The 26,396-nt window shown below is 39.4% G+C and overlaps 1 protein-coding gene across 6 annotated transcripts in view; it reads left to right on the top strand.

The window, feature by feature from the left end:
- The window catches only part of SGCG (sarcoglycan gamma), a 129,257-nt gene that overhangs the window by 88,786 nt on the left and 14,075 nt on the right, over positions 1–26,396 (top strand). For all 6 annotated transcript variants that reach the window (XM_086715205.1, XM_086715191.1, XM_025924472.2 and 3 more), the window contains 2 exons: positions 3,486–3,605; positions 22,374–22,446. In XM_086715205.1, the coding sequence (XP_086571331.1) occupies positions 3,486–3,605; positions 22,374–22,446 (193 nt within the window). The remainder of the gene's footprint in view (positions 1–3,485; positions 3,606–22,373; positions 22,447–26,396) is intronic.

Genomic DNA, 26,396 nt, shown 5'->3' with positions numbered 1-26,396 from the left:
TAAAAGTAAAGTGCAGAAGCTTACCTGTTGTAGGCTACCTTCATGGAAGTAGGAAAGGGCTAGAAGGAAAGATACGTGTGTTTGCTCATTTGTGGGCAAAAGAAATAGAGGAAGCATAAGGCCGAAATAGACTGGCTCCCTGCCCGGCTGCCTGGGAAGAGGCTGGGGGGCCGGGACTGAGGCAGAGGGGTGAGGAGGGAATCACACATGCAATTAAAGCTGTCAGGGATTCTGTATGTCAGGAAAAACTTGGTTGTATTTTCACCGGAGAAAACCCTTCGGCCAATTTCACAAACTTAATTAGTCAGGTCCTAAAACCGTCCTTTATTTATTTCTTTCATTTTTCATTTCCTTCTTTGTACCAAAGCCGCTCGTTAAAAATTTTCCTTTACCAGATAGCTCTTGTTTTTTTTACCACCAAGGTAGAGTTTGAATTTCATCTCTTAGCTCCACTGCAGAAGAAGATTATTTGCTTGGCTGTAATCAGTGTCCAGCGAGGTTCATAAAAACAGGTAGAATATTAATAAAATCTAAAAGATTAATTAGAAACTCAGTTATTTTAAGAGATGATTATCCCTGTGGTTATGGGCTAGGGAATGATGTTTTCTGAAGTGGAAACGTGTTCAAAGTTAACATTCGATGCCTCCTTGTTTTTAATAAAATGAAGACAGAATTCTATTCACTTCTGAGCCTTTCCTCTAGTATTTCCCTCTATCTGGCATGTCTCATTCTCCCTTCATCAGGGAAATGGAAAGTCTTTCTTCAAGGTCAGCTCAGACATCATTTCCCCAAGGTGCCATTCCTGACCCACAAGGACAGACCATGGATTCCGGGTTCTCATTAAACACTGCCCATGCTTGTATCATAGCGCTTACCAAATTGTCCTGAAACTAGGTTTATATGCTTTGCTTTTCAGTGCACTAAGTTGTGAGCTATATCCCACTTGTTTATATATCCAAGGTTCTTAGCACAAAACCTTGAACATAAAAAAACATGCCATAAATATGTGCTGAGTGGTACACTCAGTTTTTTACATTTTTTAAAGTTTATTATTATTATTATTATTATTATTATTATTTTTAGTAATTTCTACACCCAACGTGGGGCTCAAACTCATGACCCTATGATCAAGAGTCATATTTTTGCATTTTCTTTTTCTTAAGTTTGTATCTTTATTTTTGAGAGAGAGAGAGAGAGAGAGAGAGAATTCCAAATAGGCTCTACACTGTCAGTGCAGAGTCTGATGCGGGGCTTAAACTCAGAAACCATGGGATCATGACCTGAGCCGAAGTCAGACGCTTAGCTGACTGAGCCACCCAGGCCCCCCTGCATTTACTTTGACTTGAGTAAGGGTTTATATGGTTTCCCTACTCATGAAAATTATGCAACTAAACTCGTTGAACATTTCGTCACCATATATGAAACAATGGTTACAGAAAAAAAAAAAAATCATGTCGTTTAACCCTTTTTACTTAATCAAGCCCCCTAGAACTGTTATATGAGTCTCCAATAAGCTAAACGGTGAAGTCTTACTGGAGAAATTATTCCAGGTTTTTTTTTCCCCTCTCAATTTTAAATTCAGATAACTTAATATTCATGATTTAATGCAAATCAGTACTTATATGATAAATGTCTAAGGTATATCCGTGATCCAGAAGAGATAAATGGTGCCACTGAATCCCTGAGTGACTGAGTCTGGGTGAAAGTGCAGATGAGCAAAAATACAGGCCACTATCCAAAAAATAAAGTGAGGTTTCCTTAAGAGAAAGAAGATTAAGACATAGAGGAAAAATAGAGAAATGTGGTCCACTTTATAACTGTCCTACACATACACACAGACATAGGTAAATGAAGGCTTTTGCAGTATTGATTAATGAAATAACATAAGAATATGTTGGTGACCATATCCAAAACTGTTTAATGTATTCACTGAAGAGCTTCTATTTAATTTCTAGTTATGTATCCCTCAACTTTAATGAGTAGTGAGAGTGATACAGGAACACACACTCAAAGACTGTAAGATATCCATATTCTCAGTACATTTACTCTCCCAGATAAGAATATAAAGCACACCTACAAAAGAATTAGGGAACGCGTGTAGTTCCTTGAGTGAATGCTCGGAGCTGTGTTCTGGAGAGATTAATCCGTTATGCTCCAGGGTTAGAAAGATTGGAAACACAAAGAATTAAGAGACATAAAATGGTGAATGCCTGAGTGTGGGCAAGGGAAATGGAACAAGGTCGCATATGCTCTTGAGGGCACAGCATCCCCAGTCCCCAGGCACGTGGGAACACTCACCAAACCTTGTGAGTCTAAAGGGAGTCTAAAGCAGTGAGTCCACAGCTCACATAACAAGATGAAACTGGGACAGGAAAGTGTTGCTGTTGTCACTGAAATACAAAGAAGGAGGGAGTGAAGAAGATGACAAAAACGCCATAAGAGAATCTGAGTAGGATTCATCTTCTGGGCTGGCTTTGGCCATTAAAGTCAGCCATTCTTTTTTTTTTTTTTTTCTGTTTTAGATTTCAAATTTATTTATTTTATTTTATTTTATTTTATTTTATTTTATTTTATTTTATTTTATTTTTATTTTATTTTAAATATGAAATTTATTGTCACATTGGTTTCCATACAACACCCAGAGCTCATCCCAAAAGGTGCCCTCCTCAATACCCTTCACCCACCCTCCCCACCCTCCCACCCCCCATCAGCCCTCAGTTTGTTCTCTGTTTTTAAGAGTCTCTTATGCTTTGAAAGTGAGCCACTCTTAAAATGGTCATTCATGGGGCACCTGGGTGGCTCAGTCGGTTGAGCGTCCAACTTTGGCTCAGGTCATGATCTTGTGGTTCCTGAGTTTGAGCCCCGCGTCGGGCTGGCTGCTGTCAGTGCAGAGCCCGCTTTGGATCCTCTGTCCCCCTCTCTCTGCCCTTCCCCCGCTCACGCTCTCTCTCAAAAGTAAACATTAGATAAAAATGGTCTTTCGCAAACCTCACGTTTCAGAATATAAAATCCTTAGTTGGCTAATACTCAAAAGATTACAAATTTACATAAACTGAGTAGACAAATTATGTTATTTTTGGCTAGTTTTAACTTGAAAAACTTCACTTTTAAATGATTTATTCTTTTATGTGACATAGATTAACGCTTTCTTGTTCTTTTTAATTTTTTTTTTTTAATTTGAGTATAGTTGACAAACAGGGCTACCTTTGGGTCAGGTGTACAACCTAGTGAGTGATTCAGCACCTCCATACATTTGTGCTTTGTAGATTAGCATGTATTCGACATAAATTAATTTTGATAATATCATAGACTTAGGCTCAGAACGTAAAAAGTTTAATCACAAAATTTTTAAAAAATACTGTTGGTAACAGATTTTGTATATTTAGTAATTTGGTATTGCTGGGTGATGTGGCCTGTGTAAAAAGAGATTTTGACACTACGTATAGTAAACACTTCATAACAAACTGTTTTAATGAATCGTGCAGGTCCCAAAATGGTAGAGGTCCAGAGTCAACACTTCCAGATCAACTCCAAGGATGGCAAGCCACTCTTTACTGTCGATGAAAAGGAAGTTGTGGTTGGTACAGATAAACTTCGAGTAACAGGTGTGTGATAACTTTTTCCTTAGTTGAGATATAATTCATAGATAACATTAGTTTCAGATGAACAACATAATGATTTGATATCTGTATATATTGTGAAATGGTCCCCCGGTAAGTCTAGTTAATGTCGATCACTACACGGAAGTTTTTTTCTAGTGACAAGAACTTTTACTTTTTTATTTTAATTGCAGCGTAGTTAACATACAATGTTTCCGTGTGTGTGTGTGTGTGTGTGTGTGTGTGTGTGTGTGTGTGTGTAGGTTCTTTAATGTAGTGCTCTTTATCTGTTTATTTTTTAAAAACTTTTAGTTAGTCACCATGTAGTGCAATATTGGTAGTAGAATTCAGTGATTCGTGTTATGTTAGGTTCAAGATCTATTCTCTTAGCAACTTTCAAATATCTAATACGGCATTGTTAACTCTAGTCACCATGCTGTACATCATATCCCTAGGACTTAGGGATATTTTATAACTAGACGTTTGTCCCTTTTGACCCCCTTCACCCATTTTGCCCAACCCCATCTGCTGCCTCTGACAACCATCAATATGTTCTCTGTATCTATGAGTTTGGTTTCTTTTTTAGATTCTACATGTACGTAAGATCACACAGTATTTGTCTTTCTCTGACTGACTTCACTTAGCATAATTCCCTCATGGTCCATCCATATTGTTGCAAATGGCAAGATTTCCTTCTTTTTTATGGCTGAGTTATATTCCATTGCATATATAAATATCACATTTTCTTTATCCATTTATACGTAGGAACTCTAGAGAAAAAATCCCGTAGAATACACTTCCACAAAAGCATATTTTACTTTTGGCAAGTTTACTCTGGAAATTGGCAGGCAGGTAAGAAAAAGTAGTTGAATTTGTTGACTCTTCTTCATAATGTTTGCTTTTTTAATTCTTGATACTCTCCTGGAAGAATGAAATCTTCCTCATAAATCTTTGCTTACTCTTTTCTTCCACCATATTGTTACCCTTTATCTCTTTCCAATTAGGGTAACCCAAAGACTTATAAATTCCTCTGTCATCTGTATGATATTCAAGTATCTCTTTTCCATATGGTGTTGCAAAAGAACCTTGTCCAGAGTTTCTTTTATTCTCATTGTATCAAGCACTTGGAGTCCTCCTATTGCTACAAAAAATTGTCTCTCTTGGAAATAAAGATTGGGTGGGATTCTTATAAGAATCACTTTTAGGACTGAAAAAAAAGCAATTTTGTGAAAGAAAAAATGTCCAGAACGTGTGTGAAATTTACCTGCTGAGCTTCTATAAAAATGTAATGAGAAAGACAGTAGTTAAATTCATCCCAGCACTTTTCTGTACTATTCTGAAAAACAATGGCAACCTTATTCTCTCACACATTATTACCAAGACTCATAAATGAAAACTGCCTTAAGAAGCAGACTCAGGAGGGGCGCCTGGGTGGCGCAGTCGGTTAAGCGTCCGACCTCAGCCAGGTCACGATCTCGCGGTCCGTGAGTTCGAGCCCCGCATCGGGCTCTGGGCTGATGGCTCGGAGCCTGGAGCCTGTTTCCGATTCTGTGTCTCCCTCTCTCTCTGCCCCTCCCCCGTTCATGCTCTGCCTCTCTCTGTCCCAAAAATAAATAAAAAACGTTGAAAAAAAAATTAAAAAAAAAAAAAAAAAAGAAGCAGACTCAGGAGGCCGCCAAGATGGCAGAACAGCATGGAAGTTTCTTGTGTGTCTCGCATCCATGAAACACAGCCAGACCAACACTAAACCATCCTGCACACCTAGAAAACTGATCTGAAGATTAACACAACAATACGTACAACCTAGACCACAGAATTCAGCAGGTATGCGGCACGGAGAGGAGAACTTGGGGAGAGAGAAGCCACGGAGGGCAGAGAGCTGCTTTTGCATGTGGAGAGAGGATGGAAACAGTGGGGAGAATACGGTAAAAGCACTCCCTGCCAAAAACTGGAGAGAAAGTGGAAAATTGGAAACGGCCACAGGGACTAAACTAAAAAGGGAGAAAGGAGAGGGTTTAAATTCCATTAAGACTGTAAACAAGGGGACTGTAAACAAGCTTGTAAACAAGCTGCAGCTCCACGGCTCCATACCTGGCGGTGCTTTGGTGGGAAGGACGAATCCCCAGGAGCAGAGTGAGATCTGAGCGGTTCTCAGGCCACGTGGGGAAAAGCGGTTCCACTGCTGGAAGGAGATTTGGTAGAGGCTGTGAGGCAACCTGGGCCCAGCAGACCGCAGAGAATGGCCACATTCGCTGGTGCTGGAACAAGATCGTTAAGGGTGAAGCCTGGTGCCAGGTGTGTGTTGTGATTGTCGGTAATCCCTGAAACGCCTCTCGAACATTTTCTGGGGCGGGCTGGCACACAGCCGCAGTCTCTGGGCATTGGCAGCAGCAGGGTCCCGCAAACGTTCCTGCCATTGCTCGGTGAGACCCTCCCACAAAGGGGCGGAATGGGTCAAAGCTGCAGTCCTTCGGAAGTAAGAGGCCAGGGAAAACAACCGCATCTGAAATAAAACTCGGAAGAGAGGTACTGCCTGGGGCCTGGTCACAGACAGTGAAAAACCGGGGAGTGGACGAGAGCTGAAGACAGAGGACGGGTGTGTGATTGCTGATTGGGAAGAACAGACTTCCGATACTAGAGACTGGGTAGCTGGGTGACGCCATTTTCACCGCTTCTGTGCATGCGCATATGCACCTACAAGCGCCACAACAATCCACCCCAGTAGGCTAGCAGTGCCATCTAGTGGAGAACGGAGACATTACACTGAGCCCGCCCAACTGGGCCAACCTCGCTCTTCAAGAATAGAAGTCTCACTGTCTATTTGGTTTATGGATTATAAAGTGCTTCATAGTCTGGCTTCTAGGGGAAAACAAAGTAATTCCAGTCATATTTCAGTCTGTTAGCAGATCCATCTATTCACTTTTCTTTATTTTTTCTTTTTTTCTCTTTTTGTTTTTTTCTTGAATACAGAAAGAGAAAAAATTCATTTTTATTTTCAATTTTCATTTAAAATACTTTTGTTTTTACTATATTTTTTACTTTTGTGTAAATTTTTTCAAATTCTATTTTACTTCCATCATTTCATTTTAGTATACTTCAGTGTATTCATTTTTTCAAATTTTCAAACGATTTCCATTTTTTTCTTCTTTACCCTTTTTTCTCTAATCTTTCAAGCCCCTTTCAACACCCAGACCAAAACACACCTAGTATCTAGCATCATTTATTCAATTTTTGTGTGTGTGTTTTTAATTTTTTAATTTTAATTTTTTCTACCTCATTAATTCCTTTTCTGCCTTCAAAGTGAAAAAATGAAAGAATTCACCCCAAAAGAAAGAGCAGGAAGAAACGACAACCAGGGACTTAACCAACACAGATACAAGCAAGATGTCTGAACCAGAATTTAGAATCACGATAATAAGAATACTGGGTGGAGTCAAAAATAGATTAGAATCCCTTTCTGTGGAGATAAAAGAAGTAAAACTAGTCAGGATGAAATAAAAAATGCTATAACTGAGCTGCAATCACAAATGGATGCCGCGGTGGCAAGGATGGATGAGGCAGAACAGAGAATCAGCGATATAGAGAACAAAGTTACGGAGAATAACGGAGCAGAAAAAAAGTGGGAGATTAAGACAAAAGAGCATGATTTAAGAATTAGAGAAATCAGTGACTCATTAAAAAGGAACATCAGAATCATAGGGGTCCCAGAAGAGGAAGAGAGAGAAATAGGGGTAGAAGGGTTATGTGAGCAAATCATAGCGGAAAACTTTCCTAACCTGGGGAAAGACACAGTCATCAAAATCCAGGAAGCACAGAGGACCCCTATTAGACTCAACAAAAACCGACCATCAACAAGGCATATCATAGTCCAATTCACAAAATAGGCAAGGAGAGAATCATGAAAGCAGCAAGGGAAAAAAAGTCCTTAACCTACAAGGGAAGACAGATCAGATTTGCAGACCTATCCACAGAAACTTGGCAGGCGAGAAAGGAGTGGCAGGATATATTCAATGTGCTGAATCAGAAAAATATGCAGCCAAGAGTTCTTTATCCAGCAAGGCTGTCATTCAAAACAGAAGGAGAGAGAAAAACTTTCCCAGACAAACAAAAATTAAAGGAGTTTGTGACCACTAAACCAGCCCTGCAAGAAATCTTAAGGGGAATTCTCTGAGGGGAGAAAAGATGAAAAAATAAATGCATAAATAAATAAAGACCAAAAGAAATGAAGATTAGAAAGGACCAAAGAACACCACCAGAAACTCCAACTCTACAAGCAACATAATGGCAATAAATTCATACCTTTCAGTACTCACTCTAAACATCAATGGACTCAGGGCTCCAATCAAAAGACATAGGGTAACAGAAAGGATAAGAAAACAAGATCCATCTATATGCTGTTTACAAGAGACCCACTTTAGACCTAAAGACACCTTCAGATTGAAAGTAAGGGGATGGAGAACCATTTATCATGCTAATGGTCAACAAAAGAAAACTGGAGTAGCCATACTTATATCAGACAATCTAGACTTTAAAATAAATACTGTATCAAGAAATGCAGAAGAGCATTATATCAAAATCAAGGGGTCTATCCACCAAGAAGACCTAACAATTGTAAACATTTATGCACCAAATGTGGCAGCACCCAAATATATAAATCACTTTATCACAAACATAAAGAAACTCGTTGATAGTAATACCATAATAGTAGGAGACTTCAACACCCCATTCATAGCAATGGACAGATCATCTAATCAAAATATCAAGAAGGAAACAATGGCTTTGAATGACACACAGGACCAGATGGACTTAACAGATATATTCAGAACATTTCATCCTAAAGCAGCAGAATATACATTCTTCTCCAGTGCACATGGAACATTCTCCAGAATAGACCATATACTGGGACACAAATCACCCTAAGTAAGTAAAAAATGATTGAGATCATATCGTGCGTATTTTCAGACCACAATGCTATGAAACTCGAAATCAACTACAAGAAAAAATTTGGAAAGGTAACAAATACTTGGAATCTGAAGAACATCCTACTAAAGAATGAATGGGCTAACCAAGATGTTAAAGAGGAAATTAAAAAGTATATGGAAGCCAATGAAAATGATAACACCACAACACAAAACCTCTGGGATGCAGCAAAGACGGTCCTAAGAGGAAAGTATATAGCAATCCAGGCCTTCCTAAAGAAGGAAGAAAGATCTCAGATACACAACCTAACCTTATGCCTTAAGGAGCTGGAAAAAGAACAGCAAATAAAACCCAAAACCAGCAGAAGAGAGGAAATAATAAAGATTGGAACAGAAATTAATGCTATTGAAACCAAAAACCAGTAGAACAGATCAATGAAACCAGTAGCTGGTTCTTTGAAAGAATTAACAAAATTGATAAACCACTAGCCAGTCTGATCAAGAAGAAAAAGACCCAAGTAAATAAAATCAAGAATGAAAGAGGAGAGATCACAACCAACACAGCAGAAATAAAAACATTAATAAGAGAATATTATGAGCAATTATATGCCAATAAAATGGGCAATCTGGAAGAAATGGACAAATTCCTAGAAACATATACACTACCAAAACTGAAAAAGGAAGAAATAGAAAATTTGAACAGACCCATAACCAGTAAGAAAATCGAATTAGTAATCAAAAATCTCCCAAAAAACAAGAGTCCAGGGCCAGATGGCTTTCCAGGGGAATTCTACCAAACATTTAAGTAAGAGTTAACACCTATTCTCTTGAAGCTGTTCCAAAAAATAGAAATGGAAGGAACACTACCAAACTCATTCTATGAAGCCAACATTACCTTGATTCCAAAACCAGACAGAGACCCAACTAAAAAGAACTATAGACCAGTTTCCTGATGAACATGGATGCAAAAATCCTCAACAAGATAGTAGCCAACTGGCTCCAACAACACATTAACGAAATTATTCACCACGACCAAGTGGGGTTTATACCTGGGATGCAGGGCTGGTTCAGTATCCACAAAACAATTAACATGATTCATCACATCAATAAAAGAAAGGACAAGAACCATATGATCCTCTCAATAGATGCAGAGAAAACATTTGACCAAATACAGTATCCTTTCTGGAAAAAAAAAAACCCTCAAGAAAGTAGGGATAGAAGGATCACACTTAAAGATCATAAAAGCCATATATGAACAACCCAACTCTAAAATCATCCTCAATGGGGAAAAACTGAGAGCTTTCCCTCTAAGGTCAGGAACAAGACAGGGATGTCCACTCTCCCCACTGTTATTCAACATAGTATTGGAAGTCTTGGCCTCTGCAATCAGACAACACAAAGAAACAAAAGGCATCCAGATTGGCCAGAAGGAGGTCAAACTTTCACTCTTCGCAGATGACATGATATTCTATATGGAAAACCCTAAAGATTCCACCAAAAAACTGCTAGAACTGATTCATGAATTCAGCAAAGTTGCAGGATATAAAATCAATGCACAGAAATCTGTTGCATTCCTATACACCAACAGTGAAGCAACAGAAAGAGAAATCAAGGAATCGATCCCATTTACAGTTGCACAAAAAACTGTAAAATACCTAGGAATAAATCTAACCAAAGAGGTGAAAAATCTATACACTGAAAACTGGAGAAAGCTTATGAAAGAAATTGAAGAAGACACAAAAAAAATGGAAAAAGATTCCATGCTCCTAGATAGGAAGAACAAGTATTGTTAAAATGTTGATACTGCCCAAATTAATCTACATATTCAATGCAATCCCTATCAAAATAACACCAGCATTCTTCACAGAGCTAGAACACATAATCCTAAAATTTGTATGGAACCAGAAAAGACCCCGAATAGCCAAAGCAATCTTGAAGAAGAAAACCAAGGCAGGAGGCATCACAATCCCAGACTTCAAGCTATACAATAAAGCTGTAATCATCAAGATAGTATGGTACTGGCACAAGAACAGACACTCAGATCAGTGGGACAGAATAGAGAACCCAGAAATGGACCCACAAATGTATGGCCAACTAATCTTTGACAAAGCAGGAAAGAATATCTAATGGAATAAAGACAGTCTCTTCAGCAAGTGGTGCTGGGAATACTGGACAGTGACATGCAGAAGTATGAACCTAGACCACTTTCTCACACCGTACACAAAAATAAACTCAAAATGGATGAAATACTTAAATGTAAGACAGGAAGCCATCAAAATCCTCGAGTCAAAAGCAGGCAAAAACCTCTTTGATCTTTGCCGCAGCAACTTCTTACTCAACACGTCTCCGGAGGCAAGGGAAACAAAAGCAAAAATGAACTATAGGGACCTCATCAAAATAAAAAGCTTCTGCACGGGGAAGAAAACAATCAGGAAACTATAAGGCAACTGACAGAATGGGAGAAGATATTTGCAAACGACATATCAGATAAAGGGTTAGTATCCAAAATCTATAAAGAACTTATCAAACTCAACACCCAAAAAACAATCCAGTGAAGAAATGGGCAAAACACATGAATAGACACTTCTCCAAAGAAGAAATCCAGATGGCCAACCGACACATGAAAAATGCTCAACATCACTCAGCATCAGGGAAATACAAATCAAAACCACAATGAGATACCACCTCACACCTGTCAGAATGGCTAACATTAACAACTCGGGCAACAACAGATGTTGGCGAGGATGTGGAGAAAGAGGATCTCTTTTGCATTGTTGGTGGGAACGCAAGCTGGTGCAGCCACTCTGGAAAACAGTATGGAAGTTCCTCAAAAAATTAAAAATAGAACTACTCTATGACCCAGCAACTGCACTACTAGGTATTTATCCAAGGGGTACAAGTGTACTGTTTCGAAGGGACACATGAACCCCCATGTTTATAGCAGCACTATCAACAGTAGCCAGAGTATGGAAAGGGCCCAAATGTCCATCAATAGATTAATGGATAAAGAAAGTGTGGTATATACATACATTCAATGGAGTATTACTCGGCAATCAAAAAGAATGAAATCTTGCCATTTGCAACCACATGGATAGAACTGGAGGGTATTATGCTAAGCGAAATTAGTCAGAGAAAGACAAATATCTATAACTTAACTCATATGAGGACTTTAAGAGACAAAACGGAGGAACATAAGGGAAGGGAAACAAAAATAATATAAAAACAGGGAGGGGGACAAAGCATAAGAGACTCATAAATATGGAGAACAAACAGAGGGTTACTGGAGGGGTTGTGGGAGGAGGGGTGGGCTAAATGGGTAAGGGGCACTAAGGAATCTACTCCTGAAATCATTGTTGCACTCTATGCTAACTAATTTGGATATGAATTTAAAAAAATTAATTTTAAAAACTAACAAAGAAAACATAGAAGCAGACTCAACCCTAGTATAAAGTCTTATGTAGTGTGTAACTCCTAACAAAACAAACTACAAGAATCATACCTATGTTGCAGCATATACTAAGGCAATAGGGTCTGTGGTTTTCTTACTAAAATAAAGGACATTAGGAAATCTATTTAAAGGACATTGATTGTTTCCTAATAAAGAAATGGCTAGAAAGTCCAAGTGCCTCAGTCATCAGAAATCTATCTCAGGGGTGCTGGGTGGCTCATAGTTCATGAGTTCGAGCCCTGTGTCAGGCTCCAGGCTGACAGAGGGAAGCCTGCTTGAGATTCCCGCCCCTCCTCTGCCCCCTACCCTCAAAAATAAATAAATAAACTTCAAAAAAAAGAACTCTACTATTGCTAGTACAAAGTATATTGGCTTTTTAGATCTAGATTCTGTTCCTGTCTCAACGATTACTAGCCACATGACCTCAGGCAAGTTGATCTCTGTTGGCTGTTTCCTCATTTTTAAAAGTGGATTGATGATCCCTACCATACTAACATTGCTAAATTAAGTGGATCAGTATATACAGAGGACAGCAGAGGTCTTGATAAAGTATTATGGCACTGCAGGGCAATGAAATCTGTAGGGAAAACAGCCTAAAAAACAGGAGAGATTGCTTCAAACCCAAGCCATCCTACACAGGGCATCCCTTAAGTGAAATTTTTCTTAGCGTAGGACTCCTTCCAGGCCTTGATGTTAATTTTAGTGGAAAAGGTGAAAAAAATTGATAAGCACCTATATTATTTATTACCAGCATATATGTATCAATCACCTGGAGGGCTTATTAAAATATATATTGTTGGGCTTCATTCCCCAAGTTTCTGATTCAGCAGGTGTGCAATGGGACATGAAAATCTGCATTTCCTATGAGTTGTCAGGTAATGCTGCTGTTCCAGGGACCACAGGCTGAGAACCACTCCCTACACTAATCTGACCGGAGTCAGTGGGAAAAACCTGTTGGTACCAGATAGATGCTGTCTCTGGCACACACATTTAAGTTAGCCTTTTTATTTTTTAATTTCTTTAATTTCTTTTTATTATTTGGGAGGGGGTAGTTCGCACACACAGGAGGGGCAGAGAGAGAGAATCCCAAGCAGGCTTGACGCTGCCCGCACAGACCCTGATGTGGGATTCGATCTCACAGACTGTGAGATCATGACCTGAGCTGAAACCAGGAGTCAGACGCTTAACCCACTGACCCACTCAGGCACCTTTAAGTTAGCCTTTTTAAAGATAAGTTAGGGGCGCCTGGGTGGCGCAGTCGGTTAAGCATCCGACTTCAACCAGGTCACGATCTCACGGTCCGTGAGTTCGAGCCCCGCGTCGGGCTCTGGGCTGATGGCTCAGAGCCTGGAGCCTGTTTCCGATTCTGTGTCTCCCTCTCTCTCTGCCCCTCGCCCGTTCATGCTCTGTCTCTCTCTGTCCCAAAAATAAAATATAAAAACGTTGAAAAAAAAATTTTTTTTTTAAAAAAAAGATAAGTTATGTTCTTCTTCTTTTTCATAATTATTTTTGTCTTGTATAGTTTTCTTCTAAGCCCCTCTGCTCCCCAGTGAAACTAACTGGAGCAGATATATTGTACCTGTAATTTCTGAATACTTTCCTTGTCATTATGCCTTTAAAACAATACGGAGTTCTCCTCACCAGGGCAGCCAGGAGTGGTAACTGCATGAACAGTGACATTTCGACCCAGACCTTGACTCTTCTCAGCTTTTCAGTATGTTCTTAGCTTCCCTAAATTTGCAGTTAAAGCAACAAGGAGTTGTACAATTCTGACTTCTCTCCTTGTTTTTTTCTAAGGTCTGATTCCCTCTCTGTGTCATATAACTTAAACTTTCCCAGCCTTAACACTACTGACGTTTTGGGCTGGATAATATCTTTGGTATATGTGTGGGGGTATCTGTGCAATGCAGTGTATTCAGCAGCGTCCCTGACCTTCAGCCATCAATCCAGCAGCATTCTTTCCCTGGGAGTTATGATAACCAAAATGTCTCCAAACATCGCCAAAACTTTTCAGAAGGATGACGGCGTTGCCAAATCACCTCTGGTTGAGAACCACCTGTCTAACTTAACCCTACGCCGTTTCTCTGGACTTACATTCACATTGCCTTCCTGTGTACTGCCAGCTAGAAATGAAGCTAAATGCCTATAGTACAAAATAATTAAGACACACTTCCTTTCACGTGACGTTTATATTTTAACTGAAGAGCTGTTATCACAAATTAATTGGTTGGACACAGTCTGCTAAGGATTGTAACAGATGTTTGGGCCAAGGGCTACAGGAGCAGCCTGGACAAGAACGTCAGTTGTGCCAGAGTGTGATGGGAAGAGACACAGAGTAGGTCGGACAGGGTTTCTCAAGGAAGGAGGGATTTGAGGTGGTCCTAGAGAAATGTCTAGAGGTTTGTCAGGAAGAAAAAGTAAGATTCATCGTTCTGAACAGAGTGTAGAGCGTGAAGGGCTATTAATAGACGATTGTTAAAAATAAGAGTGGATGACACTCTGAGAGCCAGACCGAGTTCCAGTCCCAGCTGCTCACGGAACAGCTATGTGACCTGGCTCATGTCTCACCTGTCCGCACTTCACGATACATACAGCCTCACGCATCTCTACCCCGGGTCTTCCATTGACTGGAGGACAGTGGACAGGGCGCAACCAGGCAGAGACAGATTGGTCGTGAAATTCAATTGTGACTCTTGCAAAAGATGCAGGGCTCCAGAAGTCAAAAGTGGTACAGAAATACTGGAGCCACTGACAAAACCAGTAACAAAAGAAGACCTGGGAAGTCAGACTTGCCAGCCGCTGAAGAAGTGAAAGTGAACCGAGAAGGTGACCTGGCGGGTACTCCAAAGATCAATAATGTTACTGATGGTCAAAAGATGACATTATTCACCTTTGGGAAGCGTGGCAGTGCCATCGGTTTGACCGTCACGATGGTTTTACTGCCTCTGTAAACCTTGTGAACAATGTCATGTTGTGTCGCTGTGGTAGGCAAAATTCTAAGAATGAGACCCCCAGCGACCTTGCCCTTGTAAAATCCCCTCACCTCTGAGCGTGGAAGGAAGCTGTGAATATGATAAGATATCACTCCCGTGATTATGTTATTTCTGTGGCAAAAGGGAGTCCATCTATCTGAGGATCCATTCTCAATGGCCTACTCTAATCACATGGGTTCTTTATAAGCAGAGAGTTTTCCGTGACTGGTGGTATACAGGGAAACCAGAGAATTTGAAATGCTAAAAGGGTTCTCTGTTGCTATATGAAGACGGAGAGGGCCATGTGACAGGAAATGTGGCGCCTTCTAGAATCTTAGGTGCTAGGCTGACAGTGGGAAAATAGGGCCTCACCCCTAAAACCACGTGGAACTCTCTTCTGCCAACAGCCTGACTGGGCTTGGAACAAGATTCTTACCCGGAGACTCCAGAAAAGAGCCCTGCGTGGCTGACTCCTTGACTTTGCCCTCGTGATGCCTTGAGCATAAAATCCAACCAAGCCCACTGGGTAGGACTTCTGACCAAAGGACTGTGAGCTAACAAGTGGTTACTGTTCTAAGCAGTGAAGTTTGTCACAATTTGTGACACAGAAATAGAAAATTAATACAGCCATCATATAATTCCAACTGTGTTGGAAAAAGTGCACCGCAGGACAAAACTTGAGTTATTCTTTGTTTATTTGCTGTGAATTCGTAGTTGTTATAGTTAGAACTAAGTTTTGTTAAATATAAAACACAATAAGCATATTTTTATAAACATTAATTTTTAAAGATCAATTTCCATTAAAGCTTCCTTCCACTACTTACTATAAAAGTTTGGTCTTGTTTTAAATGGATCCACTCCAGGTAGCCTTTGGAGTTTCCTGGAGCAGAAGCAGCAGTGGCTGAGAGCCAAGGAAAGAGGGCTGATAGGAGAGACAGAGCCAATTTCACTCTGGGGACTGGGAAAGAAAATTAAATGCTTTGCTTCACTTTCTCTCTCCTGGTCTCTTGCATGGCTGCCCAAAGCATAGGATTACAGAGGAGAGATCAAGTGGTTCTTTATTTAACGTAGTACACTCCAAATATCTGACTGGTGCTAAATCCTGATCTTGACTCTTGCGTAAAGAAATGGTTTCTTTCCATTACCTTTGTCTTCAGAACTCCAAGAATAAAATGAAACCTCTTTAATTCTTAAGCAGATTCCATTTGCAGAAGATATGACTTTTTATGTAGAAAATCTTCTAAGGATTCAACCAAAAAAGCTGCTGGAACTAAGCAGCAATTTCAGTAAAGTTTCAAGATGTAAAATCAACATACAGAAATCAGTTGCATCTCTATACACTGACGATGAAACATCTGAAAAAGACGTAGAGAAAACCATCCCATTCACAGTAGCATCAAAAACAATAAAATATTTTGTTATGAATAAATTTAGCCAAGGAAGTAAATGATCTGAACAATGCAAGTTACAAGACTTTGTTGAAGACTGAAGAAGACAGAAACCAATGGAAAGACGTCCCATATTCATGAATCAAAAGAATCAATAATGTGGAGAAGTCTATACTATCCAAATCCATCTGTAGATTCAACAGCATGCCCACCAATATGCCAATGGCATTCTTCACAGAAATACAAAAAAACAATCCTAAAACTTGGAACCACAAAAGACCCCTAATAGCCAAAGCAATCCTGAAGGGGGGGGGGGGGGGGCAGAGGGACTAGGGACTAGAGGTATCACATTTCCTGATTAAAAACTGTACTACAAAGCTATAGTAATAAAAACAGTATGGTACTGGCATAAAAATAGACCTATAGACCAATGGAATAGATTGAGAGCCCAGGATTAACCCCCCACATATGCCCTCAATTAATATTCAGCAAGGGAGCCAAGAACACCCAATGGGGAAAGGATAGTCCCCTCAACAAATGGTGTTGGGAAAACTGGATAAACATGTACAAAACAATGAATTTGATCTCTGTCTTACACCGCTCACAAAATCTAACTCAAAATGGATCCAAGACTTGAACATCAGACGTGGTGCCCTAAACCTCCTTAGAGAAAACTTAGAGAAGACGCTCCTCGACATTGGTCTTGGCAAAGATTGTTTGGATGTGACACCAAAAGCACAAACAGACAAAAGAAAAACTCAACAGGAGGGACCGTACAAAGCTGAAAGCTTCTGCACAGCAAAATAAAATATCAACAAAATGAAAAGCCAACATACAGAATGGGAGAAATTTTTGCAAACCGTATATCGGAGGAGGGGTTCACATCTGAAATATATAAGAACTCAACGATAAAATGTTCAAGTGCATAACTCCTACAAATCAATAAGAGCAAGAACAACAAAAAAACTCACACAACTCAAAAACAAACAAACAAAAAAAGATTTTAAAATGGGCAAAGAAACTCGATAGACATTTTTCCAAGAAGACATTCAAATGTCCGACAGGTACGTGAAAAAATGTTCAATGTAAATACTCATCCAGGAAATGCAAATCAAAACCACAATGCAATATCACGTCATACCTGTTAGAATGGCTCTCATCAAGAAAATAAGAGATAACACGTATCGGTGAGGATGTGGAGAAAAGGGAGTACGCTGTGGGTGGGAATGGAAATTGTCTCAACCACTGTCGAAAACAGTATGGAGGGTCCTCAAAAAACTCAACATGTATCTATATGATGCAGCAATCCTCCTTCTGGGTATACACCCTAAGGAAATGAAAGGAGGACATTGAAGACATGAAGGCACTCCCATATTTACTGCAGCAGTATTCACAGTAGCCAAGATACAAAACAACTTAAGTGCCCATCGACAGATGAATGGATAAAGAGGATGCGGCGTATACATACGATAGGGTATTATTCAGTCATGAGAAAGGACATCCTGCCGTTTGCAACAACACAGACCTTGAACACATTATGCTAAGTGAGATAAGACAGAGGAAAACAACTGTCTGATGTCCTATGTGGAGTCTAAAAAAAAAAGCAAAACTCATAAAAACCAAGAATAAAACCATAGTTGCCAGGGGATGGGGGAGAGGACAGATGTTGTGTAAGTGTACCAACTTGCAACAAGTAGTAAATAAACCCCAGAGTCTCATGCAGACTAGAGTGAGCATAGAAAACATTATTGTGTTTAATCATCGAAACTGCTAAGAGACTAGAACTTGGTTATCACAGTCACTAAAAAGAAAGGACGACTAGGTAACATGACAGAGATGCTAATTATCACTACAATGACAGTCATCTTACAATATATAAATGTATCAAATTAAGATGTTTTACCATTACATTTACACAATGTTCTGTGTTAAGCAATTTCCATTTAGGCTATAGTCAGCTGGGGAACTGAAGAATTGTTTTTAAATCAGATTTATGGAGGAGATTAAATAATTTCATGAACTCGGTTTGAAATTGATCACGGCCTTTAAACAGTCTTATTTTTTCCCCCTAAAAATAGAATTGGTCACCAAGTGACCAAAGTTAGCATGCCCTTTTGTTAACCCAGTTATAGAACATATTACTGGAGCAGCATCAAAAGTTCATCTCAAAAAAATGTTTTATTAGGCTATTGCCAGAACTGACTTCTGGCAAAAAATCTACTTTGATTCCTTGGCAGTGATCTGCTTGGCTGGGCCCATTCCCCAACATTTAGTAAGAAAAACAGGGTCCTATAATGGTATCCAATTTCCCTTGAGGACAGCAAGATTCAGTGATAAGCCAGTTCAGTTTCTTTGCACCTGTTGTGGCTAAGCAGGATTACATGAAGTCAGAAGTGATGGTGGAGAAACACTGCAGTCACTCACAAAGCCACTGAGGATCTGGAGAATAAGATTTCAACAACCGAAAAAGTGGACGTAAACAAAGGTGGTAAGTCCAGGTCCCTTAAAAAGACATGAAGACAGATTATCTACAAGATGCTAATAGATCACCATATCCTTTAAGAACATAACCAAAGATCTCCAAACACTTGGTAATGAAGCTCTGTGGACATCGGATAACCTGGCCCATCAGTTGACGATCTTTCAGCTGAAAAGAACAAAAGACCCAATTAAATCTGGGTTAAGTGATAAGGACATGTATTATCTTACATGAGGAGTCTGCAGGTTGATTAATTCAGTGGTCCAATAATTTCTGCTCCCGCTTTGCTTCTCTTAGATGTGTTGATATTCCCCTTTTAATCACAGAATGATTCCATCAGTGCTAAACATCACTTCCCTGTGCAATGACTTCTCTAAACTGTAGGAAGTTGATGACCTCTTTAAATTACCCTTCCAACCTAAATCCTCATATTAAATGACTTACGTTTCTCTTGAAAGTGGCATTTAGCTGAAATTTATTTTTTTAACCCATTCAAATAGACCTTGTGTTTTTTTTGGGGGGGGGAGGGGGGTTATTTGTTTTTATTTTTGCTTTAGAGAGAGAGAGCGAGCACCTAAGCAGGGGAGGGGGCAGAGGGACAGAGAAAGAGAATCCCAAGCAGGCTTCATGCTCAGTGCAGAGCCCGACTCAGGGCTCAGTCATGACCCTGGGATCAAAAACTCAGCCAAAATCAAGAGTTGGACACTCAACCAACTGACCCACCCAGAAGACCCTAGACTTTGGTCTTTAATGAGGAGTTTTAAACATTTACATTTTGCGGCACCTGCGTGGCTCAGTCAGTTGGGCGTCCGACTTCGGCTCAGGTCATGATCTCGCGGTTTGTGAGTTCGAGCCCCATGTCAGACTCTGTGCTGACAGCTCGGAGCCTGGAGCCTGCTTCAGATTCTGTGTCTCCCTTTCTCTCTGCCCCTCCTCGCTCATACTCTGTCTCTTAATAATAAATAACGTTAAAAATTTTAAAAATAAATAAATAAAACATTTACATTTGTTTTGATAACTGTTCTATTTGGGGTTATCTGTGTGATATTATTTCATGATTTTTATATTGTAATCACATGGAATTTCAGTCTGAAACAAGCCTGGTGTAAGGCGAGATACAGAGAAACCAGTTCATGCAAGTACTTGTTGGCCATTATAAGGACTTCGGATTTGTTTTTAATACAATGGAAAGACATTGAATTGTTTCAAACGGTGCTTTTTGATTTATACATTTTAAGATCAATATAACCTATTACAAGGGAAAATAGATTATTTGGAGGAAAGAGAGGAAACAGTAAGACCATTTAGGAGGATGTCAACTGAACAGGCAGTAGATGCTGGTGACCTGGCTGGGTGGCAGCATTGGCCACTGAAGGACACTAATGACTCCAAATTAAGAACTGACATACAAAGATGTGCCAATAGATCAAACAGGTGGCAGATATTAAGAGAGGGAATCAAAGATCAAAAGATTATATTTGTTTCTGGATGATGGCATTATTCTCTAGATACTGGAGAAGGCTGAGGAGGAAAATACATTTTCAAAACAAAGACTAGACAATTAATGTTTTAGATGCATAAATGTATGGTATGTCTGAAACAGCCAAATGGATATGCCAAGTCAGCTCTTGGATATGTGAGCTATTTAGTGCTCAGAGTTCAAGTCTTGACCAGAGATAGAAATGAGGGCATCATCGGCCAAGTGAGTTCTGAGAGATACCAACATCGGGGCCTGCCAGATAAAGGAAGGGTAGCCAGCAAAGGACAGTGTGAAAAGGCAGAGTGTGGTGGGAGAAACATCACAGGAGCCATTTTCTCGATGCCAAGAGAGACTGTGTTCCCAGAATTTGGGTCGAGGAAAGATGAGGATGGAAACTGTCATTGAATATGTCATCATGGAGGTCATTATTATCTTACCAAGCATTTTATTTGGAGTATTAAGGCAAAAGGCCGTTCGCACTGGTGGCAGGATAGAATGGACCGGAGGCAGTAGAGACACCATGTGGGAGTCTGGCTATGAAGCCAGTGGAAATCTTTCTTGTTTTTGCACCACTTGTAAAGCTCATTTCAGTCCATAAATACTCAGTGCACATGTGGAATCAATCTTAATAAATAGTTATCAGGGTAGACATAAAAACCTAACTGGTGTCTAGGCATATATCATCCACTGTTTGGGCAGTAGTATTCTTACTGAAATACGTCTGTATTTCTGAACCGAAGGAACCTACAGTAGCCACGGGTAGGGAAGGATGGGGCAGCCTAGAGCAATTTCCCCTTCAGTGTTGGGTTATGTCCATGAACTCTAGAGTGTGGGTTCTGTGAACTCTTCACCACCATTCCAACTCCTCTTATATCACAGTCTTACTACAGATCTTCATATGAATATCCATTCATCATAAATTATTCTGTGTTCCAGGAGAGAAAGATGGAGTCATCCAAACTATTGACATTTTCTAGTGGAAATGACCAGACCATTTACTACATCTAATCTTAGTGATACATTCTTTAAAAAAAAAAAAAGTTAGCGTTGTAAGACTAGGCTTTTTTTTATAAAATTTTTTTTTAACGTTTATTCATTTTTGAGACAGAGAGAGACAGAGCATGAATGGGGGAAGGTCAGAGAGCGAGGGAGACACAGAATCTGAAACAGGCTCCAGGCTCTGAGCTGTCAGCACAGAGCCCGACATGGGGCTCGAACTCACGGACCGCGAGATCATGACCTGAGCCGAAGTCAGACGCCCAACCGACTGAGCCACCCAGGCGCCCCAAGACTAGGCTTTTTAAATTACTCTGCTTCCCTTACACAAATGGTTATACAGGATCATACTCTACATAGTTATTTAAATGCATTGTTTATATAATGATATTTTATAGTGGAGCTTTTTTTCCCAGTTTAAATTAGATTATATGACCCTAAATAATATGTCCTATTTTCCACAAGAAACAGATGTTACACCAGTGATATATTTTTATATCATCTTGGTTGGGAATACTTCATATGAATGCATATATAAGGGAAACATAGTTACACTGAAAATTAACAGAGATTTACTGAGAGTTACTTTACGAAACCATTTACAAAACATCTAGTGTAATGTGTGCAAATAGGTCCTGAGGAATATTACTTTGAGGCCAAATAGTAATAACAGAAGTAAGGTTATATAATTTGTGCATCGACAATTTCAATGATGCAGAAATTAAAGATAATACATATCAGTTGATAGGCTTTATGCCTGCCTTGTACTTATGTCCATTACAATAACCACACATCATTGTAATATGACTAAGTGGTTATATTAGAAAATAATTGTTATACCCTTAAAGACTAATTGCCGAGTTGTAGTTCCTTGTAAAAGAGTGCCCTCTGAGAATAATTTCAGCTCACTGGTCTACACATTGGTCTATACATTAGTTCCTGTATATTAGTTGCAGTTTCTTGCTTCCATCTGCACAGATTCAGCAACAAAGTCAAAGTCCTCTTGTGCTTTAGTGTATAAACTAAATGTTTCATTTCCTTGATGCTGTTTATCTGACTTCTGTACAAAGTTGCATCTCTGGTTTTGTTTAGGGCCTGAAGGCGCCCTTTTTGAACATTCAGTGGAGACCCCACTCGTCAGAGCCGACCCATTTCAGGACCTGAGGTAAGAATTCTGTTCACATTTAAACCCTTGTATGGAAGGCACCTGGATATGTGCTGGAATAATATTTTAGCCGTTATTACCAGCATCTGCCTTATTCCGTTCACCGTCTTTATTCTCATCATGTTCCACTTACCAGCTAGTGGCAACTTACTAAAATCCAAGGACACTAAAAAGTGCTACAGATTCCCTATGCTTAATCCGCCCCCAACAGAAAACTTACCACCTTAACCACTTTTAAGTGTGCGGTTCGAAAGTATTAAGTACATTCGCACTGTTGTGCCACCATCACCACCACCCATCTCCAGAATTCTTTTCATTTCGCGAAACTGATACTCTGTGGCGGGTAAACTCGTCCCTATTCTCACCCGCCACCAACCCTGGAAACCACCATCCCGCTTTCTGTCTCCAGGAATTTTATGCCTCTAGGCACCTCACGCAAGTGGAATCATACAGTATTTGTACTTTGTGACCGGCCCTTTCACTTAGGATAACGTCCTCAACAATGTGTATCTTTACCTAATGTCAGAAGATATACAGTCACCCAGTTCCAGATGCAAAGGGATTCTTCATACAGGGTCTCCGTGTGCCTATGTGTATTTCACTTTATCACTGCACTACCGATGACATTTATTCCAATATTATATTTGTATTTTATAACAAAATCAAGACTTTTTTTTATTGAGTTATTTTGAAAGTTTATTTATTTTGAGAGAGAGAGAGTGTGCGCACACGAGCAGGGGAGGGGCAGAGAGAGGGAAAGACAAAATCCCAAGCAGGCTCCATGATGCCAGCGTAGAGCCCAATGCAGGGCTTGAACTCATGAACAGGAGATCATGACCTGAGCCGAGGTCAAGATTCAGATGTTTAACCTACTGAGCCACCCAGGCACCCCCAAATACTATTTTTTAAAACAAATGTCTAAAGTCTAAGGCATCGCTCAAAATTATATTCAAATATATCTCTGAAATACACACGTGTAAATATCACAAATTTAAATTTTGATATTTGCTCAAATGATAGTCATAGAAGGGTGACAATTACTATTTAAGTAAAAAGGTAATTAATTTGTATTTAGATTTGCATTTCTTATAGCAAAATCATTTGAACTTGAAATAAAGGCAGAACAATTAACATCCTAATATATTATGTATCATAGAAGAAATAAAGTACAGTCCCGGCTTTACACTGAGAAGCCTTGTGACCTTGGCCAAACTAAACTTTGGAAACTATTTTTTCTCATTTATAAAATGCTGGTAGTAATACATATTTCAAAGGATTCTGGGAAAGATTTAATAAGCTGTTAGGTTAAGAGTATTTTGTAAACTGGAAGTTGAAGACACATAATCATTTTTATTATCAGTATTATACCAAGTGAATAATCACACTAAATGGAATAAAAGGAAATTAAGCATTTCTCTTATCTTTAATGCCTAATTAAATATTAGTCAAAAGCAAGTGAGAGTTTAATTTATCTTACCCACTTAGAGAACATTTGCAGCATGAAAATAAATTGTGACTCTAATTACGTTAGAACAATTTCATTAATTTTGATAAAGGGTCATAAGATCAATATTACAGAATTATTATAGTTAGGAAAGAAGAACATTTTACTTTTCTAGGATACAAAAGTGATGCAATATCTTTAAAACATAATCCCATTAAAACCATTTTGAAATTATAAAATCATACAAATTGTAGAGGTACCAAACTCCTTTTTGAACTAAATGTCACTGTTTTAAAAGATACAGCACTTGAAATTAAACCATTCATCCTATGTTGTCCATCAGGATATAAATCTGCCTGTTCTACAGCAGACCCTTGCTAAAAAAGAAATGGCAGACAAGTATCCTCTTGCTTTCTGAAACGTGACATACTGCGGGACGTCACATAACCCAGGCATTATAACCAAATTGACTGAGGAAATAACGAACTAGTAAGAATTCCTGGAGGAATGGGGTAAAGCTAGAAGGTATCAGCTAACATGTCCTGAATGTCATGCATCTGTGCTCCATGCTGTCTCAGAGTTTATCTCAGTAATCATCAACTCGACCCTAAAAATTATCAGCTTCATCCCCATTTTATAAAACAGAAAGACTGAGATCAAGATAGTAGCGTGTTCTAAGCAAAGATTAAAGAGTGTCCAAAAGATCATCCAAATTCAGCTCTGACCCCAAAGCCCACGTGCATTGACTATATTGTCTCCACCAGCTAAGTGGACCCCTGAGTGGTTTATCCTTTGATTTACAGCCAGGCTCCACTAATCGATTATATGATAGTCATATTTTCTTCTGTAAATCCTTACTGTAAACCTTCTCCCACTTTTTCTTTCTGAGTCCAGTACCATTACTATTCTTGGCCCAAGTACAGTGAAAATGATTCTAGAATATCCTGAAAGGAAAGAATGTGGATTTTGTAGGGTTGCGATCATAATGCATTTGCAAATATATCTCTGAAATATACATGTGTAAATATCACAAATTTAAATTTTGATATTTGCTCAAATGATAGAGAAGGGTGACAATTACTATTTAAGAAAAAAGATAATTAATTTGTATTTAAACTAGATTTGCATTTCTTATAGCAAAATCAGTCACAAGGACAGTATGAACTCTGACATGCTGCCTTCATTTTGACTTGCTGTTCATTCATGTGATGTAATTCATTGTTTTTTTTTTTTATTTTTTTTAACGTTTACTTATTTTTTTTTTTTAACGTTTTTATTTTTTATTTTTGAGACAGAGAGAGACAGAGCATGAACAGGGGAGGGGCAGAGAGAGAGGGAGACAGAATCCGAAACAGGCTCCAGGCTCTGAGCGGTCAGCACAGAGTCCGACACGGGGCTCAAACTCACGGACCGTGAGATCATGACCTGAGCCGAAGTCGGACGCTTAACTGACCGAGCCACCCAGGCACCCCAGAATTCATTGTTTTTTTTAAAAAAATTGAGCAAAAATGTACCAGACGTGTTTTTGTGCCAGGATAGATGCTAGTTCTGCACTAATAAAAGGCATGGATCCTGCTCTTCATGATTTTAAAGTCTGTTGGGAAGTGAAATAGGCAAACAAGTTAGAACAATATAGTTCCTTGCTCCGATGAAAGTCCAAAATATAGTGAGGGCATAGGAGAAAAAGCTCAAAATCCTCCCGGGGTTATCTGAGATGATGTCACAGGGAAGGAAGCATTTGAAATAAAACTTAAGGAATCGGGAAACATTAACATCACAGGGTAAACTCTGCAACCCAATAGGGATGTGATGGCAATTGACTAAGTGACTATTTGTAAATTGCCGGAAACAATGCCAAGCACCTGGCCAGTAATACAGGTGTGTCTTCATTAGGTAAGGTAAAAGGAGAGGACGCGGAAACATTTGCTCCTGTTTCAAACACTTGTAAATACGAGTTTACTTCTAAATAAATAAATAAGTAGGAAGGAAGGCAAGGAAGGGGAGAGGGAGGGAGGAAGGAAATAAATACTTATAAATCTGTATTGTAGACTTATAAAACATTGTTCAGCTAGAAAGCGAGACAAGCTCATCCTTAGGTCTCAGTAACAAAGAGGAAATTCATTGTCAGAGCTGAGCTAATGTACTGCTAGAGAATCAGGATCCCATAGAGATGGGGGGCCGGGACCTTAATGTATTATGGGACGGGATGCCAAGCCACAGCCTAGTGTGTGTGAAATGCTCAGGCTGAGACGCCCTGTACACCCCGGTCTCCCATAGAAGTTATTGTAGAAAATTTGCCTGGTAGTCTAAAGATGCTGTGAACCCATCTTGGGCCCTGGGTTGGGTGACCCAAAAGAAATCAGGAACTACAGGCCTTTGCTTGGCCAAGACAGGAGGACTATATCCACACTACCTCATAAGATCTCAGAGCTGGAAAATTAATGTTAAAAACTGCACTGAGGTCCAACTACTTTGAAGAAAGTATCCCATTACCCATGACATAAAA

This window comes from Puma concolor, chromosome A1, assembly GCF_028749965.1.
Source record: "Puma concolor isolate L17-30 chromosome A1, mPumCon1.1.hap2, whole genome shotgun sequence".
NCBI lineage: Eukaryota > Metazoa > Chordata > Mammalia > Carnivora > Felidae > Puma > Puma concolor.
Note: the sequence above shows the minus strand (reverse complement) of the source record. Positions and strands in the feature narration are given on the sequence as shown.